The sequence below is a fragment of the Saccopteryx leptura genome, chromosome 4 (assembly GCF_036850995.1).
Source record: "Saccopteryx leptura isolate mSacLep1 chromosome 4, mSacLep1_pri_phased_curated, whole genome shotgun sequence".
Taxonomy (NCBI): Eukaryota; Metazoa; Chordata; class Mammalia; order Chiroptera; family Emballonuridae; genus Saccopteryx; species Saccopteryx leptura.
In genome coordinates this window covers 129,590,194-129,615,187 of record NC_089506.1, presented here as the reverse complement: position 1 = coordinate 129,615,187, position 24,994 = coordinate 129,590,194, and the positions used below count along the sequence as shown (strand labels likewise).

The 24,994-nt window shown below is 41.1% G+C and overlaps 1 protein-coding gene and 1 pseudogene across 2 annotated transcripts in view; both read right to left on the bottom strand.

The window, feature by feature from the left end:
* DMGDH (dimethylglycine dehydrogenase) overlaps nucleotides 1–24,994 on the bottom strand; it is a 74,932-nt gene that overhangs the window by 41,364 nt on the left and 8,574 nt on the right. The window contains exons 3-7 of one of the 2 annotated variants that reach the window (XM_066381696.1): nucleotides 18,868–18,966; nucleotides 17,509–17,673; nucleotides 14,558–14,762; nucleotides 6,314–6,562; nucleotides 3,743–3,941 (exon numbers count right to left, since the gene is read on the bottom strand). In XM_066381696.1, coding sequence (XP_066237793.1) covers nucleotides 3,743–3,941; nucleotides 6,314–6,562; nucleotides 14,558–14,762; nucleotides 17,509–17,673; nucleotides 18,868–18,966 — 917 coding nt within the window. The remainder of the gene's footprint in view (nucleotides 1–3,742; nucleotides 3,942–6,313; nucleotides 6,563–14,557; nucleotides 14,763–17,508; nucleotides 17,674–18,867; nucleotides 18,967–24,994) is intronic. The other variant, XM_066381695.1, reaches the window with a different exon arrangement.
* Nucleotides 3,457–3,582, bottom strand: LOC136404586 (U4 spliceosomal RNA; annotated as a pseudogene).

Here is a 24,994-nt window from a genome sequence, read left to right as displayed (position 1 = left end):
TTATGAAACTTCTGTTGAGAGCCCCTGATTTAGTACCTAAAAGTATAAAACCAAAAGTTCTCGTATGATTTTTGTTCTGCCCCTGCAAGCTGTGTTACCTTGGGCAACCTGGGTCACCACCCTGAACTTTAGTCTTCTCGTTTTCTTTATGGTGTTGATGAAGACTTAATTGACATGGCATTTAAAAGCACACAGTAGGCAAGCAGTACATGGTGGCTGTTGAGCCTTGTATAGCAGCAGAGATGGCCTGTGCCCAGTTGATAAGATTTTCATAAAGGAGTGTGTGACGTGGACGTGGAGGGACTGGAGGAGAGTTATGGCCTGTGCCCGGTTGATAAGATTGTCATGAAGCCTAGCGTGCGGAGGACCCGGGTTCGATTCCCGGCCAGGGCACACAGGAGAAGCGCCCATTTGCTTCTCCACCCCTCCGCCGCGCTTTCCTCTCTGTCTCTCTCTTCCCCTCCCGCAGCCAAGGCTCCATTGGAGCAAAGATGGCCCGGGCGCTGGGGATGGCTCTGTGGCCTCTGCCTCAGGCGCTAGAGTGGCTCTGGTGCAACATGGCGATGCCCAGGATGGGCAGAGCGTCGCCCCCTGGTGGGCGTGCCGGGTGGATCCCGGTCGGACGCATGCAGGAGTCTGTCTGACTGTCTCTCCCTGTTTCCAGCTTCAGAAAAATGAAAAAAAAAAAAAAAAAAAAAAAAAGATTGTCATGAAGAAGGAGTGTGTGACGTGGACATGGAGGGACTGGACGTGGACGTGGAGGGACTGGAGGAGAGTTACGGCCTGTGCCCGGTTGATAAGGTTGTCATGAAGAAGGAGTGTGTGAGGTGGATGTGGAGGGACTGGAGGAGAGTCAGGCTCTTCGATCTTGAGCATTAATTTGCAGAACCTGTTTCTTCTCAAAGGCCCAGCGGCGATGTTTTTTGAGTTCTTGTGTCTGCTTTTTATGATAACACTTAAACTGTCAGATGTTACATCATAAAGCACTCTCCCCTCTTTAAATTTGCTGCTTATAATCTGTTCTAAGCCAAGAAAGCTAGATTCAATTCAGTACAATTCATCAAACATTGGCGGGAGGGGGGGGACACTGTGTTAGTCACCCAGAAGCAGAAAAACTTATTAGATTGTGACCAAACAAAAATGAAACATCCTTGTCTGAGGGTGACCTGTGAGTAAGGGAAGTAAGCACTGGCAGATTTGTAGACAGTTTACAATGACTTGTCTTATGGACTGGCTGCATCAGAAAAATAGACATAAACATAAAGCTTCCTGGGCCCCTCTCTAGATGACTGGGTCAGAATCTAGAGGAGTGGCATCTGGAATCTGTTTGCATGTTAGTTTTCCAATTCAGCACGTCATTCATGAGTTCTAGGGACAAATAATAGGAATTTCATAGGTAACATATAAAGGAGAATGAAGCACATGCAGTGACTAACCATGAAGTTGAATTCTGTTTTTAAACATTCCCGTGAGGGGATTTTGATGATCAGCCAGACATGGGAAGCATCACTGATATAAGCCGCGAGAGGCAGCCAATGTGAGGATTCCATCATATCACATAAGAAACATCTTAGCTGTTGTAAATATGATGCAACAAACATAGGGGTATATAGATCTTTACAAATAAGTGTCTTAAAATTTTTCCGGTAGATACCCAGAAGGATTGCTGGGTCATATAGTAACTCTATTATTAATTTTTTGAGGAACCTCCATATAAGAACCATATATAGAATATAAACAAAAGGTAACAAACAGACAAAGAAAAAACAAATACAGATAACAGTATGGTGGTTACCAGAGGCGAAGAGAGATGATGAGGATTAAGAGGGTACAGGGGTCAAATATATGGTGATGGAAAAAGATTAGACTTTAGGTGGTGAGCACACAGAGTATATGATGTCATATTATAAATTTGTACATCTGAAATTTATGTTATTAACCAATGTTACTCCAATAAATTTACTTTAAAAATACACATTCTGGACTTCATTTTTTTTCTTAAGTAAGAAGTGGGGAGGCAAAGAGACAGACTCCTCATGCACCCTAACTGGGATCCACCCAGCAAGCCCCCTATGGGGCGATGCTCTGCTCATCTGGGACCATTGCTCCATTGCTTGGCAACCAAGCTATTTTAGCACCTGAGGCGAGGCCATGGAGCTATCCCCAGCACCCGGGGTCAACTTGTACCAACCAAGCCATGGCTGCGGGAGGGGAAGAGATAGAGAAAAGGGAGAGGGGAAGGGGTGGAGAAGCAGATGGCCACTTCTCCTGTGTGCCCTGACCAGGAATCAAACCTGGGACATCAACATGCTGGGCTGATGCTCTACCACTGAGCCAACCAGCCAGTGCTCTGGACTTCATTAAAACCAAAAACTTTGTGCTTCAGTGTATACTATCAAGAAAGTGAAATAACCCACAGAATTGGAGAAAAAATAACATAAATCATATATTTGATGAGGGTCTTTTATCTAGAATATATAAAAAATTTGTATAACTTAACAAAAAGGCAAATAATCCAATATTTTAAATGGCAAAAGATACAAATAGACATTCTCCAAGGATGATACACAAGTAATGTACAAGAGAAACACTTCCATATGCACATGCCTACATATAGGCTGTAAAGGTGAAGCCTAAGCCCTCAGTTACATTATACCTCCAAGTCCCATATCTCCATCTGGTTTTTTTTCCTCTGGATGTCCCACAGACTTAACCTTAATACTTCAAACCCAACCTATCAAAAATGACACTCATTATTTTTCTGGTTCTCTCTGCCTATAGCCCCAGCATCCAACCAGATGTGAAGTTAGAAAGGCTGCTATCTATCATTTGCAATTTTCGTCTCTCCCTTAAGACCTATTGCAATTAGTCACCAAATCTAAGTAATTTTGTCTCCTCTCAGTCCTTGCTGCTGCTTCCTTAGTTCAGACCCCAGTCTCTCTCCTGTTGGCAGAACAGCCCCTCAACCAGCCCTGCACCTCTGCTCAGCTCTCACTGCCTTGCTCTCAGCTGTAGCCCAGGACACAGCACTAGTAGGCAATCATTAAATATTAGTTGAATAAATAACCAAATAAAATATGGAAGAAAAATAGAATATTAGAAGTTGCGATATGATAGTAAATGGTATTTGACATCACTATTCACCAAAGTAATGGCACAAATATTAGAGATGAAGCATCAAATGGGCAATGAAATTATAAATAGTAAACAACCCAAGGAATCATAAAAAACAAATCATGTTACACAAAGATGAATTATGATGAAAATAGCATCAGATATGTCACACATTTGATTCTTTGAATTATCTTTGTCACATTGCATTATGAAAACATCCTTGTAAAATTTGGGCAAACAACTATCTGAACATACACAATATGAAAAGAGACACAAATAATAGAAATGGCAGGAAATACGCAAAGAGAAAGTTACAGGAAATCATTGCCTTTCTTTGTGTAAGTCTTTAAAACCTATACAAATGATTAAACCATTATACAATCAGGTTTTAAGACTATAATTTTTAATTAGCAATAATTGCCCCTCAGATAAACCTCATTGGCTATGATACTGCCACTGTGCAAAGCTTAAGACTAAAATTTTTTTATTGCCTTCATTTCATTAGTCACAAAAGGGAAAAACTCTCTGCCCTTTTCCCATTTTCTTTTTTTGGCCTGAGATTATGGGACAAGACTTACCTAAATTGCATGACTCTCTAATAAATGATGAATTACATGGAGATACTCACCCAAAACCGATAGCCACCCAGTAGTTTCTGACCCCCTGATGGGGACCCACCATAGGCAAAATGTCAGGAGAGTAGGTGATGGGACCATTGACAACATTGATGATGTCGGCCTTTTTCAGGACTGGAACCATTTCCATGGCAACTTCGACGTGCTCCATGATTCGGTCTAGGTCAGACTCAAAGAGCTCCTTTCCAAACCCTGAAAGGACATGCCAGTGGGAGCCAGATGCCACAGCTGCACTGACAAGCACTCTAGAGTAATGCAAGTCTCTGAAGCAGCTTGCACTTAAAGATGGCCTGTTAGGAAGGTGCTTCCTCTTTTCTTTTATAAGTCTAAACTTGATATGCACAGTCAACAGATGGGTACCTACTGTTTTATGGAGAACAATATTATTTCTTAAAACAATAAAATCATGCAAGTTAACCTTTTTAATAAACAGAAAATCTTAATTTATCCATATTAATACTTTTCAGTATTTAATTCAATCACAATTTTTAAAAAATTAATTTTAATGGAGTGACATTGATAAATCAGGGTACATATGTTCAGAGAAAACATCTCTAGGTTATTTTGACATTTGATTATGCTGCGTTCCCATCACCCAAAGTCCAATTGTCTTCCGTCACAATTTTTTAAAAATGACAATTATTTGGTTTATTGAGAGAAATATTTTGCCCTGGCCAGTTGGTTCAGTGGTAGAGTATCTGCCCAGCATGTGGATGTTCTGGGTTCAATTCCCAGTCACAGCACACAGGAGAAGTGCCCATCTGCTTCTCCACCCCTCCCACTCTTGCTTCTTTCCTTCTCTCCCTCTCCCCCCTCCCCGTCTTTCTCTTCCTGTCCTGTAGCAATGGCTCCATTGGAGCGAGTTGGCCCTGAGCACTGAGGATGGCTCTGTGTCCTCCACCTAGGTGCTAAGAAGAGTTCAGTTGCTAAGCAATAGAGCAATGCCCCAGATGGGCAGAGCATTGCCCGTAGTGGGCTTGCCAGGTGGATCCTGGTCCAGGCACATACAGGAGTCTGTCTCTGCCTCCCCTCCTTTCACTGAATAAAAAAAAAAGAGAGAGAGAAAGAGGGGGATTTAATTCTTCAAATAACTATAAAATCTGCACAATCCTCCCAGGTGAGGGCAAATGGGAGTCTACTAAGCCATGTCAGGACACTGGGAAACTACCCTAGGATCTAAGATGATAGATTCTAGACCCCCTTTAACTCTTAGTAGGGAAGGAATGTCATGGAGGCCTTTCCCACTGAGTCTGCTCCCTGACATAGCCAAGGGCTAGACTTCCAAGAAAGGAGTCTGAGCCTGGAAGCACAATTATCTTTTCAGTCCTAACAGGCACTGTGATTGAAACAGGGCCGAAGGTGACCCTCTAAAAGAGCATGTCCGCCAGCACTGATGACTTCCCACAGCATCCCACAGCTTCTTCTTGTTTCTCCCATGGGCCACATGTCAGGTCAGTGGTATGGAGACCTATAGATCTCCACTGGACCAGGACATGTGGGCATTCAGGGCCAGCCAACAATCTGGCCCTCCCTCCAACTGCAATTACTTAAATATTTGTTCAACATTATTTGGTGGAGAGGCTGCCAGCATGGGGCAGAGCAAAGAGGGAGACTCTCTGGTGGCAGACCAGGCCTTCCTTTGGGGTCAGGAGCTATTCTGCTCAGGCCCAAATGTGCACGTCCACTCAGCAAAACTAAAGCCCTCAGACAACTGCCCAACTTCTGCTGAAGACAGTCCAGTGGGTATTTGTTATGACATTGTCATAGGTGCTCTTTGAGAGATAGATGGGAGAGATTCAGTTGCTATCTCAAGTAGCTTGTCAAATTATAATTACAGAAAGTATAAAATCTTCCATTTCTTTATATCCCTTATAATAATTCAGTTCCCTGATGACATTTTAGCTCCTTTTATAAGATTCAAACCTAGACTACCTCCTTAGTTGACCCAATCTTTAATCCAACTCTGTAAAAACATTTCATGAAAAACAAAAGCAGGTCCTTTTCTCTTACAGAACTTGGAAGAGAAACTCTAATACTTCCTGCTTTAGCATAGAGGCTGGAGCCTTTTCCACATCCACTTATATAGTAGGTAGGAACTTTAGTGTGGAATCCTAACCTATCCTGCTCTGTGACAGACTCCAAGGCTTTCATGCTTAGCAGGCTGGATATTCTGCCTCTGACACCTGTCGTGTTTCCAGCTGTCAAAGCATAATAGCAGCTGTATCCAAATCTGGAAACCAGACTTAGCAGGAGGGGAGTAAGGAAAGAGTAAGGAGGCAGGAGGTAGGTGTGGGCAGGTAAAAATTACCTAGTGCCGTCCGCAGCAGTGGGGAATATGTTTCTTTAGCTTCTTCACCACCAAATGCCTCTTTTCTCTTTCCTTACTCCCTGCTGTGATTATTCAAAGGGATAAGAGAGGTTACCTCAAACCCCTCATCTGCAATAACCCAGGCATCCGATAGGCTAGTATTATGGCATCATCTTATACTATAGCCAGCCCCGGGCCTTAGGGAAACTAAAACACACATGTCTGATATGCACATACTTCCATCCGCTAAGCTTACCTGGAGGGACTCCACTGGTGACCCACGAGTCCTGAACTTTCATTTTCTCCTGACTTTCATATGGACCAAACAGGAGCCCATCCCTCTCCTGTCGGAGGTAGTAAGATCCTTCCAGGTCACGGAGCACAGGGAGTTCTCGTTTCAAAGCTTTTACTTCAGGGATTGTCGAAGTAACAACGTATTGATGTTGAACCGGAATGAGAGGATGCTCCAATCCAACCATCTTACCCACTTCACGAGCCCAAAATCCTTAAATGAAAAATCATTTTTAAATCTCACCACATAAGTAAACATACTACATTTGACACTGATAACACCAATTTATATTAGCATAAAGTAATTAGAAGGCTTCAGGACTTGTGGCAAAGTCTAAAGAATGTCAATCTTTTCTTGCATTGTAAAATTGAATGGGGGAAAAAAAACAAGACAATATTGTACATTGCCCAGAGTGTTGAAGATAATTCTGTAATTTAAGGGAATCCCATTCCTGAAAAAGTATTTTGACCATAAGTAAAGGTGGGTAGGAAAAGAAACAAAAATGATATATATTTGAAGAAAAGAAATGAATGATCCAAATATATAAAATATACAAATGTTAATAAGAAACACAGTAATGAACTGACCCTACTTATAGAATAAGGATAATCAGGCATGGAAGTGCCCCCATGTTGATGTGATCAACATAATATGTTATAATCATGAATAAATCCCTGCAAACCAGTCCCCTCTGTTCCCCAGGCCCTCCTTTCCCCAAATTGTTAATGCCTAAAATTCCACAAATACAAAAGTTTTGTTAACTTAAAATTTGAAAATGTATCTATTTGGGGAGAGATAGCACATTAAGTTTTCTCTGTTATTTTAAAAGTTTAATTTGAATATATTTGTAAGGTCCTTTCTTGCAAAGGGCGGGAGGGAGGGTGGCCCGTGGAGGGGAGAGGGCTCCCAGACAGTGGCGCTCGACCACAACCAGCGACGTTCACTGCACAGCGCACTCGGGGCGCTCTACCACAACCAGAGATGCTCACTGCACAGCGCACTCGGGGCGCTCTACCACAACCAGCGACGCTCACTGCACAGCGCACTCGGGGTGCTCTACCACAATCAGAGACGCTCACTGCACAGCGCACTCGGGGCGCTCTACCACAACCAGCGACGCTCACTGCACAGCGCACTCGGGGCGCTCTACCACAACCAGCGACGCTCACTGCACAGCGCACTCGGGGCGCTCTACCACAACCAGAGACGCTCACTGCACAGCGCACTCGGGGCGCTCTACCACAACCAGCGACGCTCACTGCACAGCGCACTCGGGGCGCTCTACCACAACCAGCGACGCTCACTGCACAGCGCACTCGGGGCGCTCTACCACAACCAGCGACGCTCACTGCACAGCGCACTCGGGGCGCTCTACCACAACCAGCGACGCTCACTGCACAGCGCACTCGGGGCGCTCTACCACAACCAGCGACGCTCACTGCACAGCGCACTCGGGGCGCTCTACCACAACCAGAGACGCTCACTGCACAGCGCACTCGGGGCGCTCTACCACAACCAGAGACGCTCACTGCACAGCGCACTCGGGGCGCTCTACCACAACCAGCGACGCTCACTGCACAGCGCACTCGGGGCGCTCTACCACAACCAGCGACGCTCACTGCACAGCGCACTCGGGGCGCTCTACCACAACCAGAGACGCTCACTGCACAGCGCACTCGGGGCGCTCTACCACAACCAGCGACGCTCACTGCACAGCGCACTCGGGGCGCTCTACCACAACCAGAGACGCTCACTGCACAGCGCACTCGGGGCGCTCTACCACAACCAGCGACGCTCACTGCACAGCGCACTCGGGGCGCTCTACCACAACCAGAGACGCTCACTGCACAGCGCACTCGGGGCGCTCTACCACAACCAGCGACGCTCACTGCACAGCGCACTCGGGGCGCTCTACCACAACCAGAGACGCTCACTGCACAGCGCACTCGGGGCGCTCTACCACAACCAGAGACGCTCACTGCACAGCGCACTCGGGGCGCTCTACCACAACCAGCGACGCTCACTGCACAGCGCACTCGGGGCGCTCTACCACAACCAGAGATGCTCACTGCACAGCGCACTCGGGGCGCTCTACCACAACCAGAGACGCTCACTGCACAGCGCACTCGGGGCGCTCTACCACAACCAGAGACGCTCACTGCACAGCGCACTCGGGGCGCTCTACCACAACCAGAGACGCTCACTGCACAGCGCACTCGGGGCGCTCTACCACAACCAGAGACGCTCACTGCACAGCGCACTCGGGGCGCTCTACCACAACCAGCGACGCTCACTGCACAGCGCACTCGGGGCGCTCTACCACAACCAGAGACGCTCACTGCACAGCGCACTCGGGGCGCTCTACCACAACCAGCGACGCTCACTGCACAGCGCACTCGGGGCGCTCTACCACAACCAGAGACGCTCACTGCACAGCGCACTCGGGGCGCTCTACCACAACCAGCGACGCTCACTGCACAGCGCACTCGGGGCGCTCTACCACAACCAGCGACGCTCACTGCACAGCGCACTCGGGGGCTGGCTTATTGGTGGGGACGAACATGATTTTTTTCTTTTGCAAAAGATAGAACTAGATAATTTGTGGGTAAAGGAACCCTTGATTCCCTTGAGTGACTCCTCAGTATACAAATGTAAAGCTAAAGTCCAGAGACAGAAATGGAAACAGACCTGCCCAAGGTCACATGGGGACACCTGGAATCATCACATCTTACTGTTTTTCTTGCTACAGAGACTTAAAAAAAATCCAATACTCTTTAATTTTATAAAGGTATTTTAGAAGCTAAAATGATTATTTATCAGGGATGTGGAATTACCTCACCCACCAATGGATCATTTGCGGGAAGGAGTTCTGTGTGCTTGTTCGTTTAATAATAATTTTGAGTAATCATTCAAATGATTAGTAAATCTTACTTATTTCTTTAGGGATTTCACTCTAAAATTTTAACCATTTCTATTTCTGCTTTTTAAGAATCTAATAAAGAGCTCTGAAGTCCATCATTATGAAATTCAGAATCATCAATTCTGAGTCAATCTGGGCACCCAGATGACAGACTCTCAAGTACCAAAATTTATTTCTGTTCAACCATCTGAACGTCACTCTTGTGTTCTGTTATGTTTTGGACTAATGGCTAAATTGGTCACACTTGTAAAACAACCCCAGAAATGGGTGCCATTTGCAAACCAAAAATCTTATCAGTGGGCCTTAGAGATATTTCTTGGTCCTTTAATAGTTTAGAGACTTAATTTATTTAGGCTGGTGGGAAGGTGTGAATTACCAGTGTCAGGATTTTGTAGGAAAGTAGAGTAAAGTTACATATTCTAGTTATATGCACTAGAGGAGTTTCAAAATATAAAAAGCCAAATATTTAGCCTAGCAAGTTAAAGCCTTGCAATATCCTCAATATATTTGTTTCAATTAAAAAACAGAAATTGAATAAAATAAGTCCTATTCTATTCAAACATATTTATACATTTCTGAGTCTAGTTGCTTGCTCATTAAAATAAAGTGGAAGCATAGAAAACTATGCTATTTTACCCTATGGTGGTAGTGGTTGTTGGCATTCTCTCTACTATATGCCAATCAAGTTAATCAAAACCAGGCTGGGATTACACTTCAACCCCTACTAGATCACCCAGCCACCAAGTGTGAAGGGAAGAGACACAAATGTGGAGGAACCATCTAAAAATATACCATTACTACCTGGAAAACACTGAAGAGTTAATAAAACAATCATTGCAAATGGCTTCATTTATAAACAAATTCAGTGATTAACAGAATTGAAGGGTCCAGGTCTATGGACAAGTTTGCTGGCAGTAGGGCTTACACAGCAGCAAAGATGGTTTATACAGTGACATTCATTGACGCAGAGTACCAGGCAAAGTTAAGCAACTCCCTTTGGCTGGACACTGGTCTTTCCATTGGCATGATCCAATCACATTTCTGATTTATCATATCATGAAAATTCTTAAGTAAAGTTTACAAAGTTATCTCAGGCTTAATGAGGTCAAGAGAAACACGCATTACTAAGCAAAGAAAAATCTTACATCATAATAAATAGTTCCCACCCCACCCACATCCCTGAGCTGCACCTGACAGGAGGGATAAAATGAAGGTACAATGAAGCAGTTTTTTAAGCAACACTAAAGGCAAGTTAGCCAAATGCCTACCAAGAGATCAGCAGTGTCGGCAACTGTTCTTCAGCTCTGCTCTCTTCAAAATGAGGTTACCTCATGCTCTCTCTCTACCTATATAGTAGTGTTCCTCAAAACATATTTTGCAGACCACCTGAGCAGACAATACAGTACCTGGAGCACTTGTTTAAAATACAGCTTGCCACCAAGACCACATGAATTAGGATATTTTTTAAATCTAGGAAACCTGACTGGCCTGTGGTGGCACAGTGAGTAAAGTGTCAACCTGGAACGCTGAGGTCGCCAGTTCAAAACCCTGGGCTTGCCTGGTCAAGGCACATACAGGAAGCAACTACTATGAGTTGATGCTTCCTGCTTCTCTTTCTCTCACCTCTCCCCTCTTCTCTTCTCTCTAAAATATCAATTAAAAAAAGAAATCTGGAAAATTTCCCATGCTGACCCTTATGCACACTAGCTTGAGAACCAAGCTTTTGGGAAGTCAGATTACCAGAATGGATACTGATTGACTATAGATTAAGTAAAAGGATTTGGGTAATTTTAAGGCTGGTACCAAGATATTATGGTACCCTCATGTTAGTGTCTCCCTGACCAGGACACAGACTTTCAAGGAAATAATTATAATAATTATTATTATATTTAATTTTAGTGTTTTCTATATGGTAAACCCTGTTCTGAATACTTTACATTAGTAGTTCATTTAGTGATTATAATAACTTATTGAGATAGAAACTATTATCTCCATTTGTCCAGGCCACATGGTTGGCAATGCGTTGTCTCTGGTCATGAAAGCCCCACTGCCATGGACAGTGCTGGAGACACACCAGCAAATGGACATATTTTTTACTTTTAGACTTTCTTTTTCACAGATATCCTAAAAACTCAACAGCCTTCTGCTATGACTCCATGTAAAGAAACTTCTAGCAGGTTATTATTGTACAATGCAGTAGATAATGGTGGCCTTTACATCATTTACATTTTGGTTTTATTTCCAATTCCACATGCTGGTTACTTTAATTAGAGTTCAGAGCTGGCCTGAGGGTCTTGCCTAAATTTGTGAGACACCTTGGTCTCACTAAGTAATTCTGGGAAACCTTCCATCAAACACACATTCTCAAATCATGTTAGCATGCTGCAGATGGTTGCTTTCATTCAGGAACCTGACTCTGTTAGCTTTAATTACAGAAGGGGTACATCTAACCCTTTGTCCCCACTGACTGAGGCTTTCTATCTGGGGAGCTTCTATACTTTAAGGTTTTTTTGAAAAGATTTACAACTAATTAAACACACACCATTCCACACCTTCCATTGACTACTAATATGTAGCCAGTTAGATTTTCTCCAGTAATTTTGCCTAATGAAAGAGAACAGATGAAAGAGGAGGAAAAGAAAAAAAAAAAAAAAAAATATATATATATATATATATATATATATATATATATATATATAGGCCAGAGATAAAACCTAAATGAGATAAAGAATTAACGGAATACTATATACAGATGATATATTATAAAATTGTACACCTGAAACTTATATAGTGTTATTAACCAATGTCACCCCAACAAATTTCATTTAAGAAAATAACTGAGAATTGAGATAGCATAGTTCTTAAGGAGCTATCTGGAGTGACCGATGAGGATGGAAAAGGAGTAGATGGGTGGGGAGGAGGCTTCAGGGGCAAGGGCAGAAGGACATCCTAAGAACAGCTTTCTTAGTGCTGATCTGGAAAAATCCCCCAAATTAGGTTGACGGTATGGCCCAATGTTTACCACTCCACATGGGGCCCACTGTCAGCCTAATCACAGGTATTTGTTTTCCTAGGCCAGCACCAGAAGAGCGGCTTTCCAGGAGCCCTGCCATTGCCTGACCCTACCGGATCATCGCACAAGATTTCACAAGCACACAGAATAGGTGCTTCTTCTGGTAACCAGTGTCCTGAGGATGGAAAGTATTCTTTCTTTTCGATGATTCCTTATTCCTCACAGTTTGTGGTTTAGGGGGAAATATTATTACAATGGCAATAAAATACAAATAAAATTTTATCCATTTTAGGAAAACAACTGAGAAAAGTGTTAAATTAAGGTCCTCTATCTTATTTCTCAAAATAGCAATTGTGAGTGTGTGGCTCTCAGAAACAATGTGGAGAATAATGGTGGGGTTTGTGTAAGCCCATCAGAAGTGAGTGCAGTGATCAATTAGCAATGTCTGCCATGGTACTGACCTGGAAGTCTGAGTATGTTTGTTTAGTATTTGCTATCACTATGAAAACAGTAAAATGCTTTAGGGGCTCAGTTCAGGAGACCATAAAGAATGTTACAAGATTACAATGAATCTTTGCTACTTGGGGGAAAGGATGAATGATTTCAGTGCCTGACATATTTTTTTTTAATTTATTTAAAAAAAATTTTTTTTTACAGAGACAGAGAGAGAGTCAGAGTGAGGGATAGACAGGGACAGACAGACAGGAACGGAGAGATGAGAAGCATCAATCATTAGTTTTTCGTTGCGCATTGCGACGCCTTAGTTGTTCATTGATTGCTTTCTCATATGTGCCTTGACCACGGGCCTTCAGGAGACCGAGTAACCCCTTGCTGGAGCCAGCAACCTTGGGTCCAAGCTGGTGAGCTTTTGCTCAAATCAGATGAGCCCACTCTCAAGCTGGAGACCTTGGGGTCTCGAACCTGGGTCCTCAGCATCCCAGTCCGACATTCTATTCACTGTGCCACCGCCTGGTCAGTCAGTGCCGGACATATTGTAGCAGAATTTAAACCACTGGTGTGTAAGACAGTGAGGGTAGGGGATAAAACAGGGGAATTGTGGCAGGTTGGGGTAAGTAAGAAAGAAAGTAGTATTTTATGCCTTTCCTTTTATTTTTTAGGTAAGTAATTTTACATGACCATGTTTTGAATTTCAAGTGATATCAAAGAAAGCGTGAGCTTTTTTATGCTTTTGAAATTGGGACATGCAGTAGAAGGCTTCAGAAATACTAACTTAAACTCTTAAATATTGAATATATGACTTTTTCTAGAACTACTTAAAATATTTTGTTAAAAAAAATAATATCAATCCAAGTTACATCTAAGAATTGTAAGGATCCATGCTTCTAGCATATCCACATGGCATATCATTTAGCTAATCTGTAACAAAGATTGCTTTCACTGTACAATTAAAACACTCACTCAAAGAGCAGAAGACAAGAAAATCAGTTACTGCCTCATGCTTATTTTAGGTTTTAAGTTAACCATTATGAATTATAGGTAAATAAAAATTATCAGCCCAATTTAGACTGCATAAGCATTTTCATTTGCACAAGAATTTATCTTTGTGTGTGTGAGAGTTAAAAATTATTTCACAGGCAAATGAACTGTTAGAAAGTGTGTTAACTCAAGAATCAAAAGACTCAGGTCCAAATCCTGGCTCTGACATAATTGTGCCACTTTGCCAAGTGGCATGACCTTTCTGGACCTTGGTCTCCATAAATGGAAAATGAGTGGTTGGTTGATTATCTCAAATATTCCTTTTGGCTTCATTCTATTCTAAGTCTAAATTTTAACAAAGCAACCTAAGAAAAAAATTATGAAGTATATTTAACAATGTTCTGAAAGAAAAAGGGTTAAAAGTTTTTTAACTAATGTATTCAGAAATGGATGAGAGAGAATACAAATGATCAAATCAGTCCTAAAAAGAGCAAAGAATATGCTCACGAATTTGATTACTGGAATTTGATTATTAAATAAAGAGTGCACGTAAGGAAGGGGGAAAAGCGTAATTCGGCAAAACATAACCTGGAGCAAAATAAAATGGAGCATGGAGAAGAACACCACGTAGATAACCAAGGACAGAGGTTATCTCACACACCAAGAGCACAGTGATGAGGGGAGGGCTTTGCAGCTCAGAAATAGACATGTTCACTTTGGGAACATCGTAATGTTTTTATGACAATGTTCATAGTATAAAACATTACTTTATGGCATAGTATCTTATTTATTTGCAACTTGAAAAAATCCTCACTAATTAAAAAGATATGACACTTACCTGCAGCATTCACAATTCTGTTGGCTCTTATAGATCCCTGTGGTGTTTCAACATCCCACGTTCCATCTGGCCTGGGTTTCAGGGAAGTCACCGGTGCAGGATACTTTAAAAGGGCACCATATTTTCTAGCCCCAGCAGCCAGGGCCATTGTTAGAGAGTAAGGATCAATGTGACCATCTCCAGGATTATACAGTCCAGCTAAAATCTAAATTGATCATAAAAAAATTCAGAACTCAAATGAATATATACTCATTATTCAGTGTACTATATCCTGCCAGCAAATGATTAACAAAACTGGACTTTAAAAAAATGCATCAAGGCAACAGATTGATCAGTCTGCATATATTGCTTTTTTTTTTTTTTTTTGCTTTTTTTTTTTGCTATACCAAAACTCAGACTTAGGCAGGACTCACACAGGCTACCTAAGAGAGCCTTGCAACTCTCTCCAATATCCATTCTCCCCTCCCCCCGCCCACAGCAATAGAAATGTAAGGTTTAGTTAGACACCAGGCCACTAAGAACAAATGATTTCCAATAGTTGGTAGCTACTAGCTCCAGCTGATAGATAAGACTATTATAAGTTTTCGGTCAATAAAATGCAAATGAAAGTGTCATGTGGCAGCTTCCACAAACCATAATAAAAAGACAACTGAAATAGGCCCTTTGTCCACCTTCTTCGTCCCTTCCTGTATCTTGCTGTCTGGAATGCAGACATAATGACTGGAGCTCTAGCTGCCATGTTAGAGTAAGAGCATAAGAGTCACACCCCAGGAATGACAGAACAGTGATTTGGAAGGTGACTGGGACCCTGAAGTCTTCATGGAAAAGAGTCACCATTCAAGCCCAGACTATCTAAATAAAAGAGACATGGACTTCTATCTTGTTTAGGTATTATTTTGGTTTCTGACATTTGTAGTCAAATCTGATACTAACTGTTCTATTCTTTATATTTAATTATTTAATACTGTTAGTAAATTCACATGTTAAATATATACCTGGTGTCAGGAAAATATAAACTTAACTTAGTCATTCAACAACTAACTTAAATAGCTACTTTGTGGTAGGGCTTGAGGCTGGGTACTGTGGGGGAGAAGAAGAACAACAAACCCCAGATGAAACGGGAGTGAATACTGTGAAGGGCTATCTTTAGGTCTTAGATCTAAAGCCATTCAACAAAAATCTACTGTGCACCAAATATGAGCAAGGAGGTTTGTCAACTTTTTGCCTGTATCTGTGGAGATGATCATCACTTTTTGTCTTTTATTCTATTAATATAGTACTACATTGACTGATTTTCACATGTTAAACCAACGCTATATTTCTGGAATAAATTCCACTTGGTCATGCTGCATAATCCTTTTTATATGTTGCTAAACTCAGTTTGCAAGTATTTTATTGAGAATTTTTGTAGTAATATTCATAAGGGTTGCCAATCTTCCTTTTCTTGTAATGTCTGTCTGGTTTTGGTATCACAGCAACACTGGCTTCACAAATGAGTTGGGGAAGGTTCACCTCTCTTCTACTTTTGGAAGCGTTTGTGAAGAACTGGTATTGATACTCTTCTAAAAGATTGGTAGAATTCACCAATGAAGCCATCAGGACCTGGGCTTTTCTTTGTAGGAAGTTTTTGATTACTAATCCAATCTCTTGTTATAGGTTTAATGCCAGAGGCTTTTGATTTTAATGGAATTCATATTACTGTAGCCTTCCAAATGTCACATTGGCATTTTATAATGGATATATAATTTCTGTGATCTTATATCTATTTAATTTGGCATACTGCCCCAGAGCCAGAAAATACTCTTCCTATATCTCCATTACCTAATGCCCTTGAAAAAATTCTGTGATGGTGAGAACAGCCAGCAAAGTATTCCAAGACTGACATATAAACAGATATAAGCATATCTTCACAAGTGGTGGTGACGGAATTTCAATGCAAACAGTGCAATGCCACACCAGCCTGCAATTACTCTGGCATCACACAAAATTATAGACCAGGGAGTTCCAGCAGCCTATAAAGACTCACAAGGGCAAACAACCCCAGCATCCAGATCAATGATACAAACCCTTGGGTATCAGAAATACTGCAGTAGTCACCAGGGAGAACCATAAGCCTCTGCTTCCCAGAACAGTCCCACCCAGTACCCTTAGGTAGTATGTACAAAGGAGTCAGAGAGCCTGGTTCAAATCTCTGCTCAGCTCTTCTTAACTGGAATAGTGTATGTAGACCCCCTATGTAAACCATCTAAACTGCAGTTTCCTGCTTATATATGTATCTTATATCATTATTGTGAAGATTAAATGAGATTATGCATGTAAGGGCTTATAGTATCTGGTACATAAATATGTACTGTAATGTTATGTAGTATAGTTAGTCATTATTATTATTGTTATTATTATTTAAATTGGATTGTCACCCAGCTCCCTTTCTGCCAAAAAAGACACTTAATTGTCAAGTGGATTCTCTGAGTTAAATTTGATTAAAACTAGATAACTACCTGGCATCAAGCATGTCAGGGAAATATAGCTATGAGCTAGGTGATATTTGTGTCATAACATAGTATGGTACTTCTACATTTGATTTTGTAGAAAATGTTAATAATGCCGTCTTTCTATATGCATATTTATCATACCAGGCTATTGTTTTCGTTGTAGTTCTCATACAGAAAGTTTATGTATGAAAATCCCTAGGTATGAGAAACACAGTAATAGAAAGTTATTGAAAATGTTTTCTCAATTGTCATAGGTGTAAAACTAGTATACTTTTTCATATTTCATTTAGCACATGTAATAGCCCACCTTCTAATTTACCCAGATTTTAGTATCAATCATCTGATTTTGCCATTTAAAATGTGTGCACAGTTTTTCTATTTTTAATTAACATTTTAAAATAACTTTTTCTAATCTTAACTCAAGTCAACATGTTGTGAAAATTCCCTTAAAATAAATACCTTATTCATGTTGAGTAAAGGGAACATCTCTTGAATTTTTTCTGGTTCAATAATATACTGTTCCGTCTCATGCCAGTTAGTCCGAGTCATTTGATATTTAAATTCATCTACCCTTACAGGAGTTGTAGCAATTCTGATACTACCTGGCTGATGGAATCCCACCACCTGTTACAATAATGCCAGTAAAAACACATAAATAAGTCACTGTTTGGCACTCAAACATGATTCTTCTCCAGCACAATGATAATGCAGGGGTACAAGAAAAGAGATTTACTATGCAGTGAAGGGGATAACTATATAAACATATTTTCATCTTACAAAAAGACATTCATTCATCATCTATTTACTAAATGCCTGCTCTGAGCTAGGCACTGTGCTAAGCCCCAGAGATGCTGTTATGAACAAGGCAAAGCTCCTGCTTGGATGGAGCTTATAGTCTACAGGTGAAGGCAGACAGCTAATGGTGTGAGATAGTATTAATATACAGAGTAAAAGAAAATTATGTGGAAAGGAGAAAGGCAAAGCATTTGAGGAGGGAATATAAAGAATCAAATGTTACAGTGATGAGATTAGGTGTGAATTGAAATAAACATTCATTTAATATTTATCAAAGTCCTTCAGTTGGCCAAGCACTCAGCTGAACCCTGGGTTATAGAGATAAGAGATGCAGTCTTTGCCTTCAGATTACTCCTCGTCTGTAGGGAAGACCAATCAGTAAAGCAACAACCACCACTAGAAAGTCAGGCAGGGCTCAGCTAATGAAGATCTCCTCCTTTGTCCTTTGGCCTGTAGACCGTCATTTCCCTTAATGGCTTTAGGCAAGGGAAATGACATGAAAATTTTAAGTAGACTTCAGTCTTAGCCTATCGATAGACTATGGCTGCCACTTTCTTTTGAGAGTACTAATAACTATGAAAGGAAGTCAAAATAAAAGTAAGGGGCTTTTAGTGAAGTACTTGTCAAAGCCATGTGACAATATGCCACACATTGTTTTCAAATTCTTTTGCTGTTTGTTGTCAATTCAGTTGCTGAAAGGCCCTACTTTCTTCATTTCTAGATAGAGTAACTGAGTAGAGATATTTTTGAAAGCTGCTGTTTTTGTATTCTTCCTTCATTAAAAAAAAATCAAGAAGAGTAGATAATTGCATGGGTAATACACTTCAAGTCATTAAACTGATGGTAGAGCAGATTTGAGAGGTTCTTACCTTAACCTCTCATCAGATTTCTCTACCACATTAAACATCTCACGTGCCCTTGATGCCACTACAAACAGCTATATATAATGATATCAAAGTCCTTCAGAGATCCTACATATTTCTAAGAAACTTAAAAGACAAATTTTAAGTTCAATGCATTTACCTGTCCAGTTTCTTCTTCCAGTTTCTCATAAAGTTTGATGCTATCATAGTGTATTTTCTTCAAGTTTATTCCAGGATGAAAGTATGTTGTTAAACCTGCCTTAAAAGTGAGCAGGAAAGGAAATATTTAAAAATTAACATTCTAGAAGTGTTGATCATTTATCTGTTAAGCAGGAATTTATCGCTGGCAGGAAATGGAGCCGCACTAGCCAGTCCCTTGGGATCAGGACACATCAGCACCGGTTTGAGCACACCAGAGCCTAAGGCTGATGCCACATTGTAAGAACAGTCTGAACCGTATAAGTAATGTCAGAGCCAGCCAATGAACACATATATATTAAGTCCCTAGCGGTTATTAGGGAAAGGACTGTTTGAAGATTCAGAAATGGGATGATTTAGGAGGAAGCTTGGGACATACAGTAAGAGAAAGAAGATAGGGGGATGGCACACAATGTGGAATCAACCAGCAAATCACGCATGCTCCCTCAAGGAGAAGGACTGCAGACTAGCAAAGAGTTTTCCTTGACCCAATCTCACCATTCCCTTGAAAGGAAAAGCCCTCCTGTTTCCCTTGGAATTTCCAAAATTCAAGATTTCAAAAACTCCTGGAAATTATAACCTGCTGAGTTGAGGAACAGACTTTTGTTGTAGCTTTTACCTGTTTGATGAACACATTGATTGTACCCACATGTATTTGCTGAATACATACTGAATAATTACTCTCAGAAAAAAAAATCTAAATGTGATTGAATTTATACATTAAAAGAGTCTGTAAGAGAAACGGCACTGTGAAGGGAGCTCCCGATATCTCCCCCTGAAATTTCAACAAATTCAACAACTAAACTCAGAGAAAAAAAAATCTCAGAAACACCTGAAATATACAAACATCAGACAAAGGTATGATTGGGCAAAAAGGTAGCTGAATATATATATAATCCACTCTGAAGGAAATAAGATGGAGAACGGAGTATTCCGCTTTCCTCACTGATCTGAGGAAGGGCCACATTCATCTGGAACAGAGAGAAACGGAGGATCTGGGGCAGAGGGAAGAAGCTGGGCTAGGCCGGATGATCAAGCAGAGGACAGAATGTGCCGGCTCGACCGAGATCACGGATGCGGGGCTAGCACGGGCGGCAGACTCCGATGGAGGTTGTGGGGTGGGTTGCCCATGGAGGCTGGCACTGGAGCAGCTTTGGGCTTTGTGCGCTCCGGGGTCTGCAATTGGGGGCGGTGTGCAAGTGGCTCCACCTGGCGCCTCTGGCGTGGACACCCGTGTTCGCGGGCGGAGGGGCTAGGCTCGAGATTGTCAGTGGTGGACTTCTGCATGGGCTGTAGCCAGCATTTCTGTGTGGTCCCAGCGCCCCAACCAACAGCACCGGAAGTGCACAAGAGCCGGGATCCCTAGGCCTGGACCTGTCCAGACGGGGCGCCTCCCTGAGCCGATACAGGTCACAAAGTGCATTCCTGCATTCCAGCACTGACTGGGATCACAGGCGTTGTGCGCCTAAGTGGGCGGGAGCAGGCCCCCGTGTGCACTGCAGAAGTCGTGCAGGCTGGGTGCGCACGTAGCTTGCTGCGGGATACCAAACAAGGCACAAGGGAGCAAAGCCTGTGGAGATTAGACCCCCCAGTGCGCTGAGGAGTACTAGACATGCCCGGGGACCCTTAGAAAGGCCCTTGATCTGTAATCAGCTTCCAACCTGCAGCACACTGAGACATACTAGACCTGCCTGGTGGCCCTGCAATCCACTCCCAGCCCTGCCTGCTCTCACTGGCAGCTCTGGTTGACACAGCCTTAACCAGAACTGTGCTTTGAACAGTGCTGGAGGAAGGACCAGGCTGCTCTTAGAGCTTCTTGTTCTGCAAGCAGTGGCTGAGGCAACTTCACAGCTAAGTTCCCAGGCTGCAAGCTCAGGAGGGAGAGACGTGGCAGAGGCATCTGGAAAACTAACTGAGTCTCCCCTTGTCGGAGCCTGCAAACCCTAACAAACCCCACCTACCAACAGGACTGAGGCCCAGCTTATGTCATTGCCATAGCGACACAACTGCAAATCTCTACTCAAGAGCCTCACAGGGGCAAAACCTGTAGTACAGCACCACCAGCTGGAAAAAAAAAAAAATCTACCTCTCAAAACCAGAAAAAAATTACATTTTTATAACTTCTTTTTTTTTTTTCCCCCCACTTTGGTCATTTTATCTTTTCTGTTTTATTATTTCCGTTTTATTCTTCTTTCCTTTTCCTTTTGAACTTCATTATCCATAGGGGTTACATTTTTCATTCTTGTTTTTTATGATGGTTACATTTCAAAACCCTTAACTTTTTTTTTCTTCTTTTATCTTTATTTTTCTTTTTCTCTCATTTGATTGACATTTATGAACAAACTTTTTTTCTGGACTCATATTTTTCTTTGTGGCATTTTGCATGTTTTTGAATTCATTTTTTATCTCTTTGTCATTATCCCAAAGCTACCCTTTGAATACAAAGAGAAACTAAAAACATTTAGATATAGAAAAGATGAGGGAATTTATCACCAGAAAACCCCCCACTTCAGGAAATACTAAAGGAGGTTATCTGACCAGATACAAAGAACAAAACAAATCAAATTACAAGTAAAAGCTCCAAAAAGATCACAATAAAAACAATATTAATCTATGACAACAAGAACAAAAAAAGGGAAAGGACAAAGAATAACAGTAGCAAAGGAGGATGAAGTGCAGAAGCACTCATGAGATAATGTACTACAATGAATATGATATATATTCTTTTTATTACCTAACAGTAACCACCCCTGAAAAAACTACTACAGAAACATGTGGCTTAAAAAAAGAAGAAACAGAGAAAAGAAATATGGAATACAACCAAACAAAAACAAATGACAGAAAAACAAAAGAGAAGAACCAAACAAAATACAGAGCTATCAGAAAGCAATATATAAAATGGCAATAGAAAACCCTCAAGTGTCAATAATTACACTAAATGTAAATGGACTGAACTCACCAATAAAGACACAGAGTAGCAAAATGGATCAAAAAAGAAAATTCAACTGTATGCTGCCTTCAAGAAACACATCTAAGCTACAAGGATAAAAACAAATTCAAAGTGAAAGGTTGAAAAACTATTCTCCAAGCAAATAATATCCAAAGAAAAGCAGGTGTAGCCATACTCATATCTAACAATGCTGACTACAAGACAACAAAGGTAATTAGAGACAAAGATGGTCATTTCATAATGATAAAGGAGACATTAAATCAAGAAGACATAACACTTCTTAATATATATGCACCAAACCAAGGAGCACCAAAGTATATAAGACATCTACTAACTGATCTAAAGATAAAAACTGACAAAAATACAGTCATACTTGGAGACCTCAATACACTACTGATGGCTTTAGATCATTTATCAAAACAGAAAATCAATAAAGAAATATGGACCTTAAATGAAACACTAGAACAACTGGATATGATAAACATCTATAGGACATTTTATCCCAGAAGATTAGAGTATACCTTTTTCTCCAGTGTACATGGAACATTCTCAAGAATTGACCATATGTTGGGACACAAAACTAACATCAACAAATTCAGAAAGATTGAAATTATACCAAGCATATTCTCTGACCATAAGTCTTTGAAACTAGAATTCAGCTCAAAAAAGAAGTAAACAAACCCACAAAAATGTGGAAATTAAACAACATACTTTGAAAAAAATGAGCGGGTCAAAGAAAAAATAAAAGTAGAAATCAAAAGATATATACAGGCCCTGGCCGGTTGGCTCAGTGGTAGAGCGTCGGCCTGGCGTGCAGAAGTCCCAGGTTCAATTCCCAGCCAGGGCACACAGGAGAAGCGCCCATCTGCTTCTCCACCCCTCCCCCTCTCCTTCCTCTCTGTCTCTCTCTTCCCCTCTCACAGCGAGGCTCCATTGAAGCAAAGATGGCCCGGGCGCTGGGGATGGCTCCTTGGCCTCTGCCCCAGGCGCTAGAGTGGCTCTGGTGGCGACAAAGCGACGCCCCGGAGGGGCAGAGCATCGCCCCCTGGTGGGCAGAGCATCGCCCCCTGGTGGGTGTGCCGGGTGGATCCCGGTCGGGCGCATGCGGGAGTCTGTCTGACTGTCTCTCCCTGTTTCCAGCTTCAGAAAAATACAAAAAAAAAAAAAAAGATATATACAGACAAACGAAAATGATAATACGACATATCAGAATCTCTGGGCTGCAGCAAAAGCAGTAATAAGAGGGACGTTCGTATCACTACAGGCTTATATAAACAAACAAGAGAGATACAACTTATAACAACTTAACATCACATCTTAAGGAACGAGAAAAAGAAAAACAAAGGCAACCCAAAACCAGCAGAAGAAAGGAAATAATAAAAATCAGAGCAGAAATAAATGAAATAGAGAACAGAAAAAGCATAGAAAAAATCAGTAAAACAAGGAGATAGTTCTTTGAAAACATCAACAAAATTGGCAAATCCTTGGCAAGACTCACTAAGGAAAGGAGGAAGAGGACTCATATAAACAAAATCCAAAATGAAAGAGGAGAAATCACCAGATATCATAGATATACAAAGAATTATTGTAGAATACTATGAAAAACTATATGCCACCAAATTTAACAATATAGAAGAAATGGATTAATTCCTAGAACAATACAATCTTCCTAGACCCGTGATGGCAAACCTTTTTATAAAAACTGCCCACTTTTGCAGTGCTGGTCAACCTGGTCCCTCATGCCCACTAGTGGGTGTTCTAGCTTTCATGGTAGGCCAATCGTGGCACCATTTGGTTGCTCCACTACTGCCCACTATGAAAGCTGGAATGCCCACTAGTGGGCAGGAGAGACCAGGTTGACCAGCACTGCTAAAGTGGGTGCTTTTTATAAAAAGGTTTGCCATCATGGTCCTAGACTGAGTCATGAAGAAGTAGATAGCCTAAACCCATAAGCAGGGAGGAAATAGAAACAACTATCAAAAACCTCCCCAAAAATAAAAGTTCAGGGCCAGACAGCTATACTAGTGAATTCTATCAAACATTCAAAGAAGACTTGATCCCTATTCTACGCAATGTCTTCCAAAAACTGAAGAAGCAATACTTCCAAACACATTTTATGCGGTCAATGTAACCCTCATACCAAAATCTGGCAAGGACAACACAAAAAAAGAAAACTACAGACCAATATCTCTAATAAGTACAGGTGCTAAAATCCTAAACAAAATACTAGCAAGTCGAACACAACAACACATTAAAAAATAATTCATCACAATTAAGTGGGATTCATCCCAGAATCACAAGGATAGTTCAACATATGTAAAACAGTTAACGTAATATACCACATCACAAAACAAAGAACAAAAACCATATGATCCTATCAATAATGCAGAAAAGGCATTCGATAAAATACAACATCATTTTATGTTTAAAACACTCAACAAAATGGGTATAGAGGGAAAATATCTAAACATAATAAAAGCCATTTATGATAAACTATCAGCTAACATCATATTAAATGGCAAAAAACTGAGGGCTTTTCCTCTAAAATAAGGAACAAGGCAAGGCTGCCCACTCTCTCTGCTGTTATTCAACATAGTGTGGAAGTTCTAGCCAGAGCAATCAGACAAGAGAAAGAAATAAAAGGCATTCATATTGGGAAAGAAGAAGTAATGGTTTCACTTTTTGCACATATGATCCTGTACAACGAAACCCCAAAGACTCCACAGAAAGACTATTAGAAACAATAAACCAATACAGTAAGGTCACAGGATACAAAACTAATATACAAAAGTCTATGGCCTTCCTATATGCCAACAATGAAACATCAGAAAACAAACTTAAAAAAATAATCCCTTTTATGGTTGCAACAACAACAAAATACCTAGAAATAAACATAACAAAGAATGTAAAGGACCTATATAATAAAAACTACAAAGCATTGTTAAGGGAAATTGAAAAAGATACAATAAAATGAAAAAATATTCCTTGTTCTTAGATAGAAAGAATAAATATAGTCAAAATGACCATATTACCCAAAGCAATATACATATTTAATGCAATTTCCATCAAAATTCCAATGACATTTTTTAAAGAAATGGAACAAAAAATCATCAGGTTTAGATGGAACTATAAAAAACCC